Source organism: Lycorma delicatula, chromosome 4 (assembly GCF_047948215.1).
Source record: "Lycorma delicatula isolate Av1 chromosome 4, ASM4794821v1, whole genome shotgun sequence".
Taxonomy (NCBI): Eukaryota; Metazoa; Arthropoda; class Insecta; order Hemiptera; family Fulgoridae; genus Lycorma; species Lycorma delicatula.
In genome coordinates, this window is record NC_134458.1 from 82,857,003 (window position 1) to 82,877,880 (window position 20,878).

Genomic DNA, 20,878 nt, shown 5'->3' on the forward strand with positions numbered 1-20,878 from the left:
ATATTGAATCCAAAATATAATTTCAAATAGGAAATAGCCAAAGTTTTTATTTAAAAAATCAATCAATTTGTTAAGTAAAAGTGTAGTCACAGTTACAATAAGAAGTTAAACGATTTGAAGATAAAATAAACTAAACTACAAAGAATTTTGAATTACCAAGACCTCTTTGAGGATCTCCTGTGAAAAACATTTTGGTACTTTTTCTATTTTTACCATTTCTACATATCTTCGGTCTAAGGCCAACTTATATTTCATAATTTTCAACTTTCTAGGATATAGAAAACCGTCTTTGGTAGAAGGGAAGTTAGAACATAATCGGTCTTCTTTCTAGAAAATTATTTACGTTACAAAATCATTAAATAAAATACACGAAAACAATTATTAGATGTAATTCGTTATTAAATCGGAATTTAGTCCATTGCCTAATCGGCTGTAACCGGTAAAGTATTCGGCTGTGGACTTAAAGCTTGCACCTTCAAAATCAGCAACCGTTGCATGTAAATAAAATTAAATTCCGCCCTAGGTAGGAAGCTGTGATGGATTAAGGCTATATAGTTAATTAATCTATGCGAGAAAAATAAAAATTCAACGGGTCGGTTGAAACGAATTCGAATAAAAAAGCTATAATAGCAGTTATTTCGTTATTAGATAGGTATACAAGGAACGGGGTTAAACTAAAACGTTATATGATATAATTAACAAAATAGTGTTAGTAATTTGTTGAAAATATTGAGGATGAATAGATACCGCTTGTTGCCGTTTAAAAAAATAGGTCCTGCCGCATAAAACGATGGGCACCGTGAAAAAATACAATAAATAAAATGCTTAAGCAGTCCTCCTCTTAACAGAGAAAAAACGTGTTTATTACTACGCGACTTCGATTTTACTGTCGAACATTAGAATAGAATATTACTAAATATTAGTGTGTATCTGTGTATGTGTGAGAGCGTGCGTGCGTAGGTTAGCGATGGCTGTTTGTTTTTATATTTCACGAACAATTTAACTTAAAATCATTAAATTTTTTTTAGTAACTTATGATTTTATTAAAGCACAATAAGGAGGCGAAGAGATAATAATTGGATGTTTAACTGGAGGAAATTGAATTTTATGAAAATTTTACATCCCAAGTATACGGGTTTTACAATTCTAAAAAAATAATAACCCCAGATATACGATTTTTTATATTCCCGGACGGATAAAATAACTAAAAAAATAATAATAATTGAGAAATTTGGAGATTTTTAAACGTGTTTAATGTACAGAAATTTATTTATAATTTTCTTAATGAGGTGTTATCGGGGAGGGAATATTAAACAAAAGTTACAGAGGTAGAAATTAAACTATTTTAATTTAAACGGTTCAACAAATAAATAGAAATTTTTACTATTTTTCGTTAAATTAATGAAGTTATAACCGAAAAATTAATGTTAAACTTCATCAGTAACCGAATTCAGGAACGTTGTTAACAGATGTTTTTTAAGTAATAAAATCATCTAGAAAAATAATTTTAACATAAGATTATACTTTTAATTATATATCAACACTGGATTTTAGTAAGACGTACAGAATTTTACTGAAATGTAGTAGGCTAGTGGGCGAATCGATTTATTTAATATAATTACTGAGACCTACGGGTATTATTTACTCACCTCTGTCTGTTTTGAGAAATTCACTAATTTCTCAAAACGCTTTGCGATATAGACAAATACTTGTGAATGAAACAATATATTCGTCTATAGAAATGATCCTAGAAGTTATATACAAATTTAATGGTATGCACGAACATATAAGTAACACACACACGCGCGCGCGAAAATATATAAGTCTATACATTTTTCTTCAGAAAACAAAATTTTTCGTCAGGTTTTCAGGTCTTATTAATTTGTCTCTAGTCCTCAAAACTTTATGTAAATATCTATACGTTATATATGATTTTATAACTAAGTGAAATTTTTAATTATAGGTCCGGTTATAGCATCTCGACTCAGTGAGAATCCAGAGTGGAAAGTTTTGTTAATCGAAGCCGGACCTGAAGAACCTACATCGACATCTGTGCCGGCTTTTGCATTTTCGGCCATCGATACAGACCTCGATTGGAAACTTAAGACGGTGCCACAAAAGAATGCTTGTCTCGCTAACGGTGGTGTTTGCAAATGGCCGCGTGGGAAAATGGTTGCTGGAACAGGTGCTATGACAGGTAAGAGTCGTTTACTGAGAAATTATGTATTAAGATTAATTAACAGATAATAAACTCCAAAAGTATCCGAGGAAATTATTAGTTTTATTAAACTAGAGTGACCGACAAGGGCTGGTTTATTAAACGTGACCTTGACCGTCAGCATTTATGGTGACTTTCATGCTTTTAATTTTCAAGGATGCTGCAGTCTGAGGTGTTCCAAAAGTTGTGATTGTAAGGAATGTGGTTTATCATCAAACCAGGGCATAAAATATTAAGAAAAAAAATTCCCTTTTTATATATCATATCTCTACTTCCTCAAATTATTTGGCTTATTAAAACGGCCTATTAGTGTGATACAATTCGTTGATTTCAGCGAGTAAAAAAAAACTATTTTACTTCTGCGTTAAAAAAAATTACACAAAGTAATGTCTTTAAAAAACAGAAATTCCTAGGCTTTTTATTTTCTATTGTAGACTCCTAAAAAAGAACTTGTTCATTGCCAGATAGTTATGCTAAAACAGTAATTGTTTCTACTTCTATTAGGGTACTTCATTCTGGATCCCATTGTAGCGGTTGTTCTAGACCGAAGAAAGAAAAGCGTTTTAGATGCTAAAGCTGTTGTTTACTTTCAATCGGACAAAATTTGAGATTCTCGGAAAATCATTTGTACAATTTTAATTATAGACCGTTCTCGAACGGTAAGATTCTAATATTTTAGCTCGTTTTATTTTACAAGATAAGTATTTTAAGAAAAAATATATCGCATTATTAATTTCATCAGAACGGATCACGTGTGTTGAACGGATCACATGATTATCGGATCACGTGTGTGCTGGCACAAATAGACGCAAGGAAATAAATGACGATCGATCGACCCGAGGTGGCGGCACTAACATTAATCCGATACAGTCCCTTTAACTTAATCGCAATCAGAATGCTACTGTACTTCATCCTATTTATAAGACGTAGAATGATAAATTCTTTACTTTACACTTGAAATTTCACGTCCAACAGGCCGAGATGAAATAATTACCAGAGGTATAAAGATGGACTGTTAAAGACACAGATAAAGAGGAAAATATTATTATTAAACCAATAACATAAAGGATTCTGGCAGTACCTAAATTATTAACAATATTAAAAATTATCGGTTTAAGTTCTCTCGAATTTAAATATTATAAATACAGTAAGATGATCTCATTAACAATCGCTTAAAAAAAAAAAAAAAAAAAAAAAAAAATAGAACAAATCAGTTCATTAAACGATAATCTATTCGTATAAAATACCTATACTCAAAAACAACCGACCTGTATTAGCGATGATCAGGTGTTAAGCGAGTTTCCAATTTCCTTTTTCACTGAACGTAACAATGAAAATCGGTATTACTAAGCCAATGAAAATGAGCTGAAATTTACCCATAAGGTTGACGATTCCACTCCGTTCACGAAAGAAATGGGTATATTCGTGTAGTAAAAAAATAACTTTCAGTAAAAAAAAAACTCTGCTTCAGATGAATAAACATTTTAAATCCTTTTAACCACATACACACATAAATCGATACTTAATTTTTCTAAGAAAAAAAAATCCAAGTAGTGCTGTTGTAAAAATAAGTTTCCATTTAACAGGTGTAATGCGTATCCTCCTTTCACTAATAATTAGATTACTAAAATAATCTAATATCGATTACCGAAAGAAAAAAAATCGATATTGTCCATCACTTGAACTGAACGTGCTAAATTGAAAATATAAGCAGTTTACTATTTGATAAAACTCGATTAAAGTTTTCACTGACGTCAAAAAAAAATCATATTTTACATCTATCGGAATAAATAAATCGATTATACAAAATAAAATCGAATCGAATAAAATTTTGATAATCGAATCGAAAATCGATTTTACAAAATCGTATATAAATCTATCGGAAAACAATCGGCAGATGGTCACAAACCGGAACTCCTACCACTCTGATATTCCTCTCAACAACTTTTAATATAACTAATGGCAATATAACAGTGAAGAAATTTTGTGTAATACATATAAAATTTATAAATGATAAAATAAATCTATCCTGTTGTAAAATACAATTTCACTGTATTATTTCAGTTAATATAAGCTTTACTTTTTCTATTTTAAAAATATCAAAAATCATGATTACAATATTATGTATTTCGTCTCTCTCTCTCTGTATATATATATATATATATATATATATAAAGGTTGGTAAAAGTCTGGGCAATGTGTGTTTTATCTACGCTTAGTAAGAAAAGAAAATACTTAGAAAGTACATTAAAAACCAAAATGTTCCAAAGATTAACAAAATACAATTTCTGTTTTTACCTTTTAGCGTGTAAGCATAAGCAAACCGCTAACCTTTGTAATTTCAAACGGTCCTCGTTATAAAGGTCTTTTTGATAATAAGGGTTTTTTTTAATTTTAACTGACTTATACGGAATTGAAGTTTTTGAATTCACGGTATTATTGCACAGTCTTGTTTCATCACAGAAAAACTCACCGAACCGAAATTTAAAAAGCTTCAGTAGGATTAAATGAAACCTATCCTTCATGTACAGAATGTTCGACATGCCACAAAAAAGGAAATTAATTGCCAAAAAATCAATTTATTTGATTTTAATAAAAATACAAATTTAAATACTTTCATTTAATAATACAAATTATTAAATAATATGTTAAAAAAAAATTCTTATTTGAGCTAAGTTACGCGTAAATAATAATTAATAATTTTGTGAAATTACAAAAATAATATGTTTATGTTAAAAAAAAAACTTTTTGATAATTTTTGGAACACTCTATGTTGTGAATGGATTTTCAGCTACCCTGAGTATAACTTTACTGAAAAGCTATACAACACTTGTCAAACACCTTTCCTTCATCAACTAGAAGCCGATATAAAAGGCATATTCCGGACTTTTGCCCGACTCTGTACATATACACATACTTTATAAATTAAAAGAAAAACTGAATAAAGATTAAAAATGCATAAGTACAAGGATATAATTTAATACAACAGAATTATCAAAATTATTTAAATTAATAAATCTAGGATTTACAACACGGTTCTTATCTGTACGTAAAAAGACAAAACTTCTTAAAATAATTTAATTAAAAAATATATATAAAGACGTCTCCTTCAAAAACTTTAAAGAAACACTTAAAAATCGTGTTTATCAAAACATAAATATTATTCTGTTAAAGACAAATTACAACTCCGAAGATGATGGTTTGGTTTATTCATTCCAGGACGCTGTGGTAAACCCACCGGGTTGGTCTAGTGGTGAATGCGTCTTCCCAAATCAGCTGATTTGGAAGTCGAGAGTTACAGCGTTCAAGTCCTAGTAAAGCCAGTTATTTTTACACGGATTTGAATACTAGATCGTGGATACCGGTGTTCTTTGGTGGTTGGGTTTCAATTAACCACACATCTCAGGAACGGTCGAACTGAGAATGTACAAGAGTACACTTCATTTACACTCATACATACCATCCTCAATCATCCTCTGAAGTAATATCTGAACGGTAATTACCGGAGGCTAAACAGGAAAAAGAAAGGACGCTGTGGTAGAACGACAAACTTTTTAATTTTATTTTTTTTACGGTGTATACCCTTAATTTAAATTACTTCAATGTTTCGATTGCGACAAAGGTACTCAGGGTCGTTAAAATGAATAATGTGATTTTAAAAACATTAAGAAAATACTAAAAATATATACAGGATAAGCCATAAATCAATAGCTCTTTTCCTACAACATATTAGATAAATTTTCAGCAATCATTTTCACGTAAGTTTATCACAAAGCGCTGAAATTGTTGGTCCGGTAATCCTTTTCTTTTAAATTAAGCAATCAATTTTTTACGGTTATTTTCTTTCGCAGCGATACCGACAAACATTCTGCCATGATTCGTCACTTTGATCGGCTTCAGCAGATATCCTGTGTACTGTTCTCTCGATACTAACACTCGACAGAAGTTATTTTTTACGCTGCATCATACACTTCTTTAAGAATTGCCTTATATTTACTGTGTTCAAGTTCTTTTAAATAATTATATTAAAACAAACCATTTTTTAAACTGAGGTTGAACATCCGGACTATTTTGACATTTTTATTAAACTGTAACCTAAAAAAACAGATCACGTACCGTTCGATATAAATCTGAAATCATAAATTATTGGAACACGGATATTTGCAGGTGCTGTTGTCATAGCGGTTTTGTAATAATGAAAAAGCGATAAATAACTTTATCAAAATGTGAACAGCTGTCAAAGTGATAAACGAGTTATTTAAAATGCTGTTTCAAATCGCTTCAAATCATCTGTTGTATTATTACTCTCATTGACGATGAAAATAACGTCTTACTTATCAAATAGAGTAGCTTGAACGAAAACAATGATAATTCTTTACTCTGTTCAGGCTACTTACAACTGTAAAGAAGTAACTGAGTTAAATTGTAAATATTTATTACCTTAAAAATGCATCTCCCGTCTTAGAAACGCTCAAATTTCGTGAAGTAGTAGCAGTATGACGTAAAAATCTAAGGTTTGAACCGTTTTTTTCTAAAAGCACTAGCAGTCGAAATTAACGATAATTTATTTTTACGGAAAGATCAAATCTTAAGAATAAATAAAGCAAAAAGAATGTTAATAATTTGTAATTAAAATAAACATGGTGAGGGAAAATGGTCGGCGCGATGAGGAAGGGCGTTAAATTCAACGGCTGTTTAATTTAACGCCCTTCCTCAGGAAGGAATCGATTTGAGATCAGTCGGCTGACTTATCTCAAATCGATTCCTCTTCCCACACATCTTTTCTTACTTCTTTCAAATCGAAGTGTTTCTATCTTTGTGTGTGCTTCATACATTTGCTGAAGAGATTCGTCAAAGAATTTAACTTTTATTCCGTTTTAGACCCTTCATATACTACTCTGATTTAATTCATGTATTGTAACTGTTATATTCCAGAAGTGGTCACTTCGTATACGGATATCCCGAAACGGGTCTGTAGAGCTGAAGGAATACTCTTCTAACATAAAGGGAGATTTTCCCCCTAAAGCCTACAAGCAGGGCGAAATCCCTTTGTTTTGCTATTAAGAAACCGTAAAATAAGATAGGATGCAAGATCAGTAATACTTACAGACTTAAATAAACCGAACAGCGGTAAAACATATGTACGCGGTTGTTAAATATACATTATCGACGTAGCGAGCTGTTTGGCATTGTCGAAGGTGAGATTTTGTCGGGTAACAGAATATCAGATCAAGACGGTTTAAGAACGTTTTTAAATTTACCAGAATATGAAGCACTGTAGTTCTTTCCCGGTCACCCCTACTCGGTAAAAATTATTTTTTGGTCATAACTTAAAATAAGCGAATCCAAATCTGAAATTCAGCTTCGTTTCATAATTTTAAAGAAAACTTAATCTGATTTCAGGAATGATGTACACAAGAGGCCATAGAAATCTTTTTGATAACTGGGCGAAAGACGGCAACACCGGTTGGAGTTACGAAGAATGCCTATCGTATTACAAAAAATCGGAAACGAATCTGAATCCAAATATTATAGACGAGGATTATCACGGTACATCGGGACCGATGACCGTACAACAATTCCCTTATCAACCGCCTTTAGCGAGAGACATTATAGAAGCGGCTAAGAGTTTGGGTTACGAAGAGAGAGATCTTAATGGAAGAAATCAAACCGGTTTCGCCATAGCTCAAGCGATGATAAAGGACGGTTTGCGTGGCAGCACTGCAAGAATGTACGTTCGGCCGGTTATGGATAGGAAAAATTTAGTCGTCAAAATTAATACTCAAGTTACAAAAATAATTATCGATCGCTGGACAAAAAGAGCAACAGGTGTCGAGGTTATCGATGCAGAGGGGAAGATAAATAAAATAAACGCTCAGAAAGAAGTTATTTTATCTGCGGGAGCGATAGGTTCTGCCCACATTTTACTTTTATCAGGAATCGGACCGAAAAAAGATTTAAAAAAAGTCGGAATACCAGTAATCAAAGACTTGAAAGTAGGACACAACTTACACAATCATGTTTCGGTTGGTTTCAAGTTTTTTATAAACGACAGTAATAAGAGAATGCTTACAATGGATGCGGTACACGAGTTTATGAAAACGAGAACAGGACCGCTATCGAGCACCGGATTGACGCAAATGACCGCATTTTTGAAATCCAGTTACGCTACGGACGACATTCCAGACATTCAACTTTTCTTCGACGGATATTCTGCCAGCTGTTCTAGCAGCGGTAGGTCCGATGAATGTTCTGATGGACGCATAGGTGATGAATGCGGGAGAAGAGTGGTACACATAAGACCGACAAACATCATGCCGATGAGTAAAGGTTTTTTAACTTTGAGAAACAAAGATCCGAAAGAACCGCCGAAAATAAATCCGAATTATTTCAAAGAAAAATTAGATATGAATATTCTTATAGAAGGTATTAAAATTTCAATCCGTCTGACCGAAACCGAATCGCTTAAAAAATGGGGATTTGAAATAGATAAAACTCCCGCTCCGGGTTGCGAGCACCTGGCTTTCGCTTCAGACGATTACTGGGTTTGTTTAGTTACGAGGCATACCGGCCCAGAAAATCATCAAGCAGGTACCTGCAAAATGGGTCCGGTAGGCGATCGAAACGCTGTCGTCGACCCCGAGCTTCGTGTACACGGGATCACTAATTTAAGAGTGTTGGATGCATCTGTATTTCCTTTAGTGCCTAACGGAAATCCCGTCGCTAGTGTAATAATGGTCGCAGAGAAAGGTGCCGATATGGTAAAAGCCGCTTGGGGAATACCAACATAGAAACCTAGATAACTTAGCGTTTTAAAACTTTAATTTCAAGGATCTTATAAATCAGACAAACAAATTACCAAAAGACAACAAATTACGACAAATAAGTTATTGAACTACAATTATTCAATATTTAACGTCATAATTGCATTAGGTATGATATTTATACTCCGAAATATCGCTCAACAGCAAAAATTTAATTACTAAGTTAAGAAGGAAAAAAATAGATAAGGAAATTGTTCGCATTTAGCAACCGGACAATACCAAACAAACATTCATTTCTTCTAAATCATAAATTATCTGCGGAACAAAACGCTCTTCAAAACCGTGTAGAGATTACAAAAATAATGAAATCTAAAACAAAAAATTTAATTTTTTCATATTATAAATATTAATAATAAAAATTTACAAGCGATTTTTTAAAAAATGTTATTCAAACTTAAAAAAATTTTTTTTTCTTTCAAAAGATGTATTTAATAATTTAGGCAGTATTCTTTGTTTCAAAGGTCTAGCGTGAAAAAGTAAAAATAAACAGGCAATGATCTCACCTTTTACTATGATTTCTTCTGAATTCGTTTCTGGAAAATTAAATACTTAGTACAATCTAAGATGACAATAGATAGATACAATGTAAGATGTAAACACAACGATACGCCTACATCTATAAAAAAGTAATCTTTCTCGTTTCTGAGAATCAAGCTGATGTAATCTTATACAATGAAAGGTAATTTTTCCGAATATATGAACAAGCGATGAGTAACGTTATCCGTTAACACGACATGTAAGCTTCATAATGCAAGATAATGAACAAATCATTCGTTATTACATTCGATTGTTCTACTGTTGCTTTTCTAGAGATTTTAAGCCTTAAGCTATTTTTCGCAATCTTGGTTTTTATTAAGCCATCGATTCGCTTGTTTGATGAATAATTAAGATAACGGATATTTCACTACGTACCCGACTCGAAGTACTGTATGTATTGGTTATACTCATTGAGTTGTGTGAATATGGAGTAAAATTCTTTTAAATTGGGACCTGGTGAGGTTTATTAGCTTCATTGCCCAAACGAGCGAAAAAAATATATCTTGTTCATCTATTTTTTTTTTTTGGTCTTATGAAGAACATCTTCATTAGTTTCATATCCACTACAAAAACTATATTTTTACCAGACTACACTTCCTATCTCCGGTCATATCAGTCACAGAGAGTCCCATGTACTCTCATTATTATTATTATTATTTTGCTTTAAAGTATTACAATTAAATATTTTCCTAGTACGAGACTTGAAGAAAGCGAACATTTTTAAAAGAATAACGATCTAAACAAAATAAAAGGTTAAAGAAAAGACCAAAAATTGCTTAAATGGAAAAGTTGTAAAAACAATCAATAATAATAAATAATAAGTATCACCTAATCGATATTGAAATTAAAATACCGTGCTGAAAAATAACAGAGAAGGTCCCGAAAAAGTAATAGGTAAAACATTATTTATTACGACTTAAAATTACACAAACAAGAACCACGAATGTATACAAATTATGAAAATACGCTATTAAAAAGGATAAAAAGCTACGGGTAGAGGTGAACTAAAGAATGTTCAGAATCTTTAATCTAGTAATAAAAATGACTTTTTAAATTAATGAGAAATATATACACGTATGCTTGTATGCTATAGCAAAGAATTAGAACAAGTAAGCAACAGGAAGAATAACACCCACTTCGACCTTAAATTTAGAATTTATTGTGAAGGATTTAATGTGGAAGTTTAAAATATACTATAACTGCTAGTGATATAAGCTTTAAAAAAAGGTAGAAAATTATTTCTGCGGTAATTTCTAATATATAATTAATATATATATTAATTTACTGAAATTAATCTTTTTAAGTTTCATAGAATGAATTTAAATATATGTAGTATGATATACACTCTAAGTGTAGGAATATTTGTTTAAGTTTATTTTATAATAATTTTTTTTTAATTTCTAAGAATATGCATGTCTGTGTATGTGTGCAACACAGCAAATAACAACGAATATCAATTTTTTAATAACATTAATAATAATTTACAGCAAGTGCTTTGAACAGATTTAATAAGCGGTAAATTGAATCCGTCAGTTGTACATCAAAAGTATTTCAATAAGAAGTCTATAATATTTTAGACCGTATAAATGACGCATTTCAGAGGGTGTAAGAGTTTTATTTTTAAATGATTCTTCAAGATATAAATAACTAAAATCTTGGTACTAAAGAAAACGAAAAAATTTAACACAGGGGCGAAATTGTAATGAAAGCAATTCATAAAAATTTCACCAGTTATGAAAACTCGTGGTTAAGTAAATATAATTAGTTTTCTATACAAAGGGATAAACTGCATTTTTACTTCAAGATTATTTTTTTGAGTCGCCTATGTTAAGTCAAACAATCCCGACTATTGCTACTAGATTAATTATAAAATGAGTTTATATTTAAGTCATGATAAAGCATAAAATATGATGGAGTGAGGTTATGCGAATGACATTTACAGTATAGCCTCACGATTGAGAACAAATAATGTGCTAACTTCAATCCTAAAGACGGTCTACCTTGTGTTAGAACTTCAGGTAGCGCGTTAAAAGTCGACGAACGTACAAAATCGCCGATTGCGGTATTATTAAAATTAGGGTGAAATAAAAACAAAGCTATCGCGCCGTAAGGTCTACAATTAATATTTTAAAACTGCACTGTTTAATTTTAAAACAAGATAAATAATTGCAGCATTATATAAATAGATCGTCTTTTAACTTAACAGAAATATTCAAAATAAATTGTATATCTTTTAGGCAATTAATTTACTCTGCAGCGACTGTCCGACAATTCCTTTTCATTTTACAAGAACATAACCATTCTGGCAACAACGAATATTGTTGCCAACACTGTTTACAAGTTTAAATGCTGTTGGTACTCGGCAAGGGGCATAATTTGCAGAATTATTAATACATCCTACTGCGAATAAAATTCTAATTTGAATAATATTCAATCCTCTACGTAAAACAAAACAAATCAGATTTAATTTACACCACTATTTTCACGCCCTTCTTATTACGATCCTACTTTGGATCGTAAGATGTAAAAATCATTAAAGGTTAATTCACTCGAACCTTAGATTGCGTTCACTGCTCCGGGTATCTTCTCCTAGCAACGTTCTGCCTTGTAAATGCGTGTAGGTGAATCGATCTCGCTCGATAATTCAGAGATTCTCCGAAATCACTTCATTTAATTCAAGATTTGCTTGAGCCATTCCACAGAACTGAGGGCACGTTCCGATCATTGGACGTGCGTACAACCACATAGTTAAGTTAGCGAAACAGTGTTGCGGTTGTTTAGGATTTGATTATAAATTTGATATTTTATTCGGTTATAAGCACACACGCACACACATGCATATAATTGTAATATCTAAAATGAATGTAGAAATTATATAGTTTTTATAAATTAATTTAATTAGAGTAAGATTATGATTTATTAAAATATAAGGTAAATAGTACAATTAGTTATAATTATTAATCTGACATAAGTTCTCCACGAAAACTATTCACACACACACACACACACACACACAAAATTAGTTATTCATAGGATATATAATCATTTAGAAGATCAACGATAAAGTCATTCAGAAGACATTTCAGTTACTTTGCACAGAATGGTAACCAGAGTTCATTTCTCGAGTATACAATGTAGTATTCCACAACTAATTTATTCCGGTATTATTCAAAGTTGAACAGAATATTTTGTAGACAGTTGAATCGGCTAGCATCAAACTCTATCGGCATAGGCTGCAGTCGTAAACAAGCGCCTCTCCACAAGCGCTTACTAACTTTATTACGCAGCAGTGTACGATCACCGTTTCAAAAAGAACGAAGGAGAAAAAATCGGCTTACTTATAATCCGGCAAACAGTCCATCGACACAACACTGGTCCTTTCTTTCTTTACCGCCGCTCAACTTTAAATAATATCAAAATGTATAAGTATAGACCGTAACGAAATGTTAAAGAACCGATTAGGGTAGTCAAAAGGATGGGCGAGTAAAGTTACTTTTTACACGGCCCTAACACACGTATCAACTAGCTGAAAAAATTGAGAGTATAAATTTATTTAAAAAAAATTAAGTGTAAGATAATGTTTTTTTTTTTAAATATAAAAAATTAAATTATATTTATTGTTATTATAACATAATTTGTAACTAGGTTATTTAAATTGTAAGCGAAATCTGTTAAAAAAATATTGTGATTGTGTAAATTGTTGCGAAAATAAACTGTATGATTATGTACATAGAAAGTGTTTTATTATAAATAATTGAAAAAAAAGCCGCCACTTTATTTATTTCGCTTAGTTATAAAATTTATTTGTTTTGTAAAAAGGTTTCAGAAAATAATTATCAACATTTACTTTAATTACTACTCAAAATTATTATATGCTAGCTCCCCGTCGCAACTTCGCTCGCGTTATATGGGTACTTGCGTTTCCCATAGCGGTCAATCTTTTTATTTTATTCTGTCAGTACAGTTGTAGACAAAGTAGAATTTCGATCGTTTTGCAGGAAGGTGATCGAGGAGTTTTACATCGAGTTAGGTTGTAACGCGCGAGCGTTAAACGCCGACAGTAGAGAAGTTTATCTGAAATTTAATAATTTCACGTACTGAGAATAAACTGCGTAAGGGTATCGTTAGTTTGCAATAGTATTTTAATGTGCGATAATTATTCTTAAAGCTACCTCTTAAAAATACTTTTTTAAATAGATACATTTCTCTGAAAAGAAAAGATAAACAGAAAGGCGTTTTATTAAAACTAGTCATTACATATGTTAAGAATTTACATTTTTAAAAGGATGAAGCAGGTGTAAATAGTTTTATCGCGTTATCGTTCAAAAGTAAATGTATGTTGGCATTTTTCGTACGCTATAAAATTTTCATTTAATAGGATAATTTAATTTCCATTTAATTTTTCACCGTATAAAGCTTCAACCTTATATGGTGAATTAATCATCAAAAAAAAAGTAATAAAAATAAAAGTTTATGGTGGTGAAAAATTACGTATCTTTTTGATGAAATTTAGGCCGTTTTGTATGTGAAGATAGGGCACACAACCGAATAGAATTTTAAAATGTAAAATACTACTCTGGAAATACTACTCCAGATTTCTATTAGATGGAAATACTACTCTGGAAGATGCAAAATACTTTATTCTGGATCAAGATGTAGCTCTACGTGACGAGTACTAATCTCCACCTGTATCTGTAAGTCGTAAGCGTGTTGATTATTGAAGTATGAGTTCGAATTAGTAGTGATATATTTATGAGAGATTATTTATAAGAAACAAGAAGCGATTAAGTAAAAGCTAGATGTACTTTTGAAAGACGTTGTTACTCTTTTTTTTAGGTTGAACAGTTTCTATGTCGTGAATTCAAGCAGTAACATCGGCTTCGTTGCTGACGAGCAACTACGGTTATCCATTTTGCAAGTTTACACACAGGATGATGAATTTAAATCGTGCTTTAAATATTGATGATTATATTTTAATTCATTTTGTTTTAATCTTCATCATCATCTAATGGAAGCAGATCAGTATACATTTAATTATATATAGTGATATTTTAATCTTCAATCACCTTCAACAATGAAGACCCTTCACCCCAGAAACAACGTTGAACGGCATTCTTCGCAGAATTAAACAAAATTTAAGAATCCCGTCAACGGTAAAAATCCGATTTTCGTTAGCGATCCAAAACACAAAAATTATATAAATTTGCGTTCATAGCTGCTAAACATTGCACTAAAGGTGAATATAAAATTAAATTCGATGTGGTAGAAACAACCTTTTATGCATTTGCAATACAAAACTTTCAGAATTTTTGTCGTTTGGTTTTCAATAAAAATGTATTTTTAATAATTTTGTTCGGTTTTACTAATTAAATCATCTCAGTGTGAAATTCCCTTAAACGATTTTTTGCCAAGTTTAATTTACTTATTGGCAATCTAACAAAGTAAATTTACGCGAGTGTTTAAAAAAAGAAGTGCTTTTCGACTCCAGTTCTTTTTTTTAATTTTTCATGTAAGACCGCCTATGTAACCGCGAATTTTTTCTCAATAATTTCGGTCTGTTGTGATTGAGTATAACATTATTTTTTGACTTTTTAAGCAGAAACCTGGGTGAAATCTTTCGTTAGCCCTAACCAGTAAACAAAGTATTCAAACTTTTTTTGTGTGATCTTTTTTTCATTATTTTAATGATAGGAATGCACTCTGTATATATGTTTCTTATATTAAAGAAAAGGCTGTAGTTAAAATTATATGATTTATTTACAATGATCTGTTATACAATTTTTAAAAGTCCAAACTCCGCTGTCATTGTTTAGTTACCCCAAATGAAGTAATATATAATACATTCCAATTTGTGTATTGTTATTCTTATGACTGCATTCTTATTACTTTCAGTATCATATTAGCACAAGAAAAAAAATGCGATACAGAAAAAGTACGGGTCAGGTAAAAAGTTTTAATACCCGTTTAAAAATCACGATCGCTGAAAAAAGTGATATAAAATATTTTAACCCTATTGAAAGAAAGATATCAGAGTGTTAGATTTGCAATGTCTTAAAAAAATTGCTTAACATGTAAAATATCACATATATAATTTAAATCTATTTATATGCTTATATATATATTTTATTTCATCATGCACACATTTAAGACGAAATTTAAATGTTATATATGATTTTAGTGACAACAATTTTTACTTCATCAAAACATCCACCTTTTTTATTCCAAAATTCCGTAGGTAAAGTATTAACATAGTAATCTCTGTCAAATTTTCTTTATTTTTCTTTTCAGACATAAAGAAAATAGACTGAATCTAAGATGTAGTTGATAAAATTATGATCTAAGATTCCGATAAGTTAAAGTGTTTGAAAGACCGTACCTATGAAACAGTTTCATTTAGAAATCGATTACATTTTTAATATCTAAAAATATATATATGTATAGATTTATAGGTGTCTTAGTTTTTGTAAAAATCAGAATGTCCTCCTGTATGAACTGAATTTCGTTTATAACACAAAAACTGCTATACCGATGTGAATGAGTTAGTCGTTTTTATTGAATTTCGAGAACGGTTTCAGATGTAAATTTATCCAGTTACAGATGAAAACGTACAAACAAAACAACGTATTCCACTACGTGCCTTATTTTTTGTATATATGTAGCCTATTATTCAGGAATATTTTGAGGCGCGGATTAAATCATTTTAATAAAAGCTATATAATCACGAGTGTCATTTTGAATTTAATTTTTTTTTATCGTTGTCGCGATGTCAGCGATTTAATAAATAAATTTTATTTTTACCACAGTTTTTGTAGGAAGGTTGGTGACGTAATTCTTGGCAAGTATGATACCCATGTACTCTGCATGTAAGTAAAGGTTTGTCAGTGAATTCTATCATAGGCTTTAATTTTTATTTATTTTTGTGTTTAACACATAACTGAATCAAATTTCATTTATAATCTATATTTGATTTTTGACATAACTCTCTTATACAAAATTATGATGAAAACTTGTCTTTAACAGCGATATTTATCGATTACTTACGGGAATTGTCGCAGCAAAAGCGGATTCGATCACGCACTACATGAACCGACTTCTTTTACGTACAGTTTTAACATTTATTATTGTACGGATTCTGGATCTGTAACCATGTCAACAGATAATAGCCGTCAATTTAGTTCGGCTTCAGCCAAATCAGCCACATTGTCTGAAGTTCATCATTTATCGCTCGATATTTTTACTTTGCTGTCATAGTAGTTCTAGAGCTATGCTACAAGAAGGAATGAATGTATGGTAAAAAAATGGGGTATGGTATTTTTGACATTTCTCGAAGTTTCATACCTAAGGGACCCAAAACAAAAGTGGGTGTAATGTTCGTACGTACAGATATACTTATGTTGGCGTATTTGAAGATTAGTACCTTTCGACTGGATGAACTGATTTTCATTAAATTCGGGACAGAGGCTCGTATATATGGGACAATTTGTTGGTTAACTTTTGGAGTTAATATTTCCAAGGGGTGGGATAGATAGTTTCTTTGGGGTCAATTTTCTCAGAATTTTGCAAACATAACCCCACTTTATATTACAGAAAATTCGCGAATGCTTATCTTACCGTTAAAAAAAAAATTACCCCAAATTTTTATTGGGAACCAAAGGCGGCATTGACTGTACATTAGTAAGTCTCTGAGCTGTAGAGGCATTTACGGATCTATATCACTGCCATGTGTAAAGTTACATGAAATATGTGTTTTATGAATAGAACTTTCGATTGCGAAAATTTATCTGCTTAACCCAAATTTAAATAAATACCTACTTAGTTTCTGACAGTTGTTACAAATAACTGAACATAACTTGCATAAATAATATCAATAATTTATAACCAAAATAAAAATGAGAACGTCTATTTTTAGTAGCAGACAATACAACGGTGATAAATCCGCGCCGATAATTAACAAAAAAAAAACTAAACAAAGAAATATAGAAAACAATGGAAAACAATATATCGTAAATTAATAAAGAACATTAATTTTAAGGAATGAATAACAGTTCAAAAATAAATATTCATGAAACAAAAATAAGCAATATAAACAAAATAATCTATATAAACACTTAAAAAGTGGTTATGGAATAAATTCTCTTTTATTCGTGCACAAGTTAGATACCGTGATTACAAAATTCCCCGTTTAAAATTCGCGGGATAATAAAGGTAATATTCATTTTTATTTATTTTAAGTTAATTTTAACATTTAAGAAGCTTGCAATTTAAATGTGTAATACTGTATTAATTTAAAATAAATGAACTTATACATTTAAGTTACAGGCTTTCAAACTCCCACTTAATACGACCTAAGATCCTTATACACTTCCTCTTCAAGCGGAAGTGGAAGATCAAGACAATATCTGACGGTAACGTCATTTGAAAACAACTTTATATAAATATAGGTTATTGTTTTTTTTTTCGGAATTTATCCGGTACAGATTGCTTAACGGTGTAGACCGGGACCGTTCGGTAGTTATAGATAGCCAATTGTAGTCACTATGGAACTGATATTACTAACTAAAATTAGTTTTATATTAGTTGATGGAACCCATTTAATAGTATTCTTGTAATGCAGCCACTATACTCATTTTGTAATCTTTTCATATCTTCAATTAAAACCACCTGCTTATGAAAAATAAAAAAGCTGACAACAAAGTTGTAATAATTTCTACTTTCCTGGCATCGGTTATTTATTCTAATATAGTTGAAAAATAATGATACGCCAAAATAAACCAAAAAAATGTTATTTATTGAAAAAAAGTCGATTTTTTAATCACCGATCGGCTCCCCCACTCGCAATATTGTCTCCGTAGTATATTTTTGAGTCGTATGAACTACTATTATGCCACGAAGACGTTAAAAATTCGGTTAAAAAACACGCAATAAATAAAAAGAAGGCTTTTTTTTCTGGGGAAGCAAGAGAATTTGGGGTAATTTTTTTTTTAACGGTAAGATAAGCATTCACGCATTTTCTGAGCTTAATATAAAGTGGGGTTATGTTTGCAAAATTCTGAGAAAATTGACCCCAAAGAAACTATCTATCCCACCCCTTGGAAATATTAACCCCAAAAGTTAACCAACAAATTGTCCCATATATACGAGCCTCTGAATCCGTACAATAATAAATCTCAAAAATATACGTAAAAGAAGTCGGTTCATGTAGTGCGTGATCGAATCCGCTTTTGCTGCGACTATTCCCGTAAGTAATCGATAAATATCGCTGTTAAAGACAAGTTTTCATCATAATTTTGTATAAGAGAGTTATGTCAAAAATCAAATATAGATTATAAATGAAATTTGATTCAGTTATGTGTTAAACACAAAAATAAATAAAAATTAAAGCCTATGGTAGAATTCACTGACAAACCTTTACTTACATGCAGAGTACATGGGTATCATACTTGCCAAGAATTACGTCACCAACCTTCCTACAAAAACTGTGGTAAAAATAAATTTTTTTTATTAAATCGCTGACATCGCGACAACGATAAAAAAAAATTAAATTCAAAATGACACTCGTGATTATATAGCTTTTATTAAAATGATTTAATCCGCGCCTCAAAATATTCCTGAATAATAGGCTACATATATACAAAAAATAAGGCACGTAGTGGAATACGTTGTTTTGTTTGTACGTTTTCATCTGTAACTGGATAAATTTACATCTGAAACGTTCTCGAAATTCAATAAAAACGACTAACTCATTCACATCGGTGTAGCAGCTATTGTGTTATAAACGAAATTCAGTTCATTCAGGAGGACATTCTGATTTTTACAAAAACTAAGACACCTATAAATCTATACATATATATATTTTTAGATATTAAAAATGTAATCGATTTCTAAATGAAACTGTTTCATAGGTACGGTCTTTCAAACACTTTAACTTATCGGAATCTTAGATCATAATTTTATCAACTACATCTTAGATTCAGTTTATTTTCTTTATGTCTGAAAAGAAAAATAAAGAAAATTTGACAGAGATTACTATGTTAATACTTTACCTACGGAATTTTGGAATAAAAAGGTGGATGTTTTGATGAAGTAAAAATTGGTGTAACTAAAATCACATATAACATTTAAATTTCGTCTTACATGTGTGCATGATGAAATAAAATAAAATATTAAAATAATTATATAAGCATATATATAGATTTAAATTATATATGTGATATTTTTCATATTAAGCAATTTTTTTTAGACATTGCAAATCCATTGCAAAAATACTCTGATATCTTTCTCACAATAGGGTTAAAATATTTTATATCACTTTTTTCAGCGATCGTGATTTTTAAACATGTATTAAAACTTTTTACCTGACCCGTACTTTTTCTGTATCCCATTTTTTTTCTTGTGGTAATACGATACTAAAAGTAATAAGAATGCAGTCATAAGAATAACAATGCAAAAACTGGAAAGTATTATACATTACTTCAGTTGTGGGTAACGAAACAAAGACAGCGGAGATTGAACTTTTAAAAATTTTATAACAAATCATTGTAAATAAATCATATAATTATAACTACAGCCTTTTCTTTAATATAAAAAACAGACTATTATGTACAGTATGCAGAGTGCATTCCTATCATTAAAATAATGAAAAAAAGATCACACAAAAAAGTGTGAATGTTTGTTTTCTGGTTAGGGCTAACGAAAGATTTCACCCAGGTTTCAGCTTAAAAAGTAAAAAAATAATGTTATCTCAAACACAACTGACTCAAATTATTGAGAAAAAATTCGCGGTTACATAGGCGGTTTTACATGAAAAATTAAAGTAAAGAACTGGTTCCGGAAATGCACCTCCAGAAGTTTACGAGAGACGATCTGTAAAATCCAACTAATTGGAGTCGAAAAGCACTTCTATTTTTAAACACTCGCGTAAATTTACTTTGTTAGATTGCCAATAAGTAAATAAAACTTGACAAAAAATCGTTTAAGGGAATTTCACATTGAGATGATTTAATCAGTAAAAACCGAACAAAATGATTAAAAATCCGTTTTTATTGAAAACCAACAAGAAAAATTCTGAAAGTTTTGTATTGCAAATGAATAAAAGATTGTTTCTACCACATCGAATTAAATTTTATATTCATCTTTAGTGCAATGTTTAGCAGCTAAGAACGCAAATTTATATAATTTTTGTAGTTTTTCCATTCCAAATATTAGGATAGATTCATTTTTTAAATATTCTAGTAATACTGTTATATTATATTAATATTAGTAATAGAATCTATTCATATATTGTTATTAGCTAATTATT

General features: G+C 30.7%; 2 protein-coding genes across 2 annotated transcripts in view; one reads left to right on the forward strand and one right to left on the reverse strand.

The window, feature by feature from the left end:
• LOC142322661 (uncharacterized) overlaps positions 1-13,307 on the forward strand; it is a 139,773-nt gene extending 126,466 nt beyond the window's left edge. The window contains exons 12-13 of the mRNA XM_075361738.1: positions 1,964-2,197; positions 7,622-13,307. Coding sequence (XP_075217853.1) covers positions 1,964-2,197; positions 7,622-9,009 — 1,622 coding nt within the window. The 3' untranslated portion in view covers positions 9,010-13,307. The remainder of the gene's footprint in view (positions 1-1,963; positions 2,198-7,621) is intronic.
• Positions 1-20,878, reverse strand: part of Flo2 (flotillin-2) — a 390,302-nt gene that overhangs the window by 243,044 nt on the left and 126,380 nt on the right. The window lies entirely within an intron of this gene.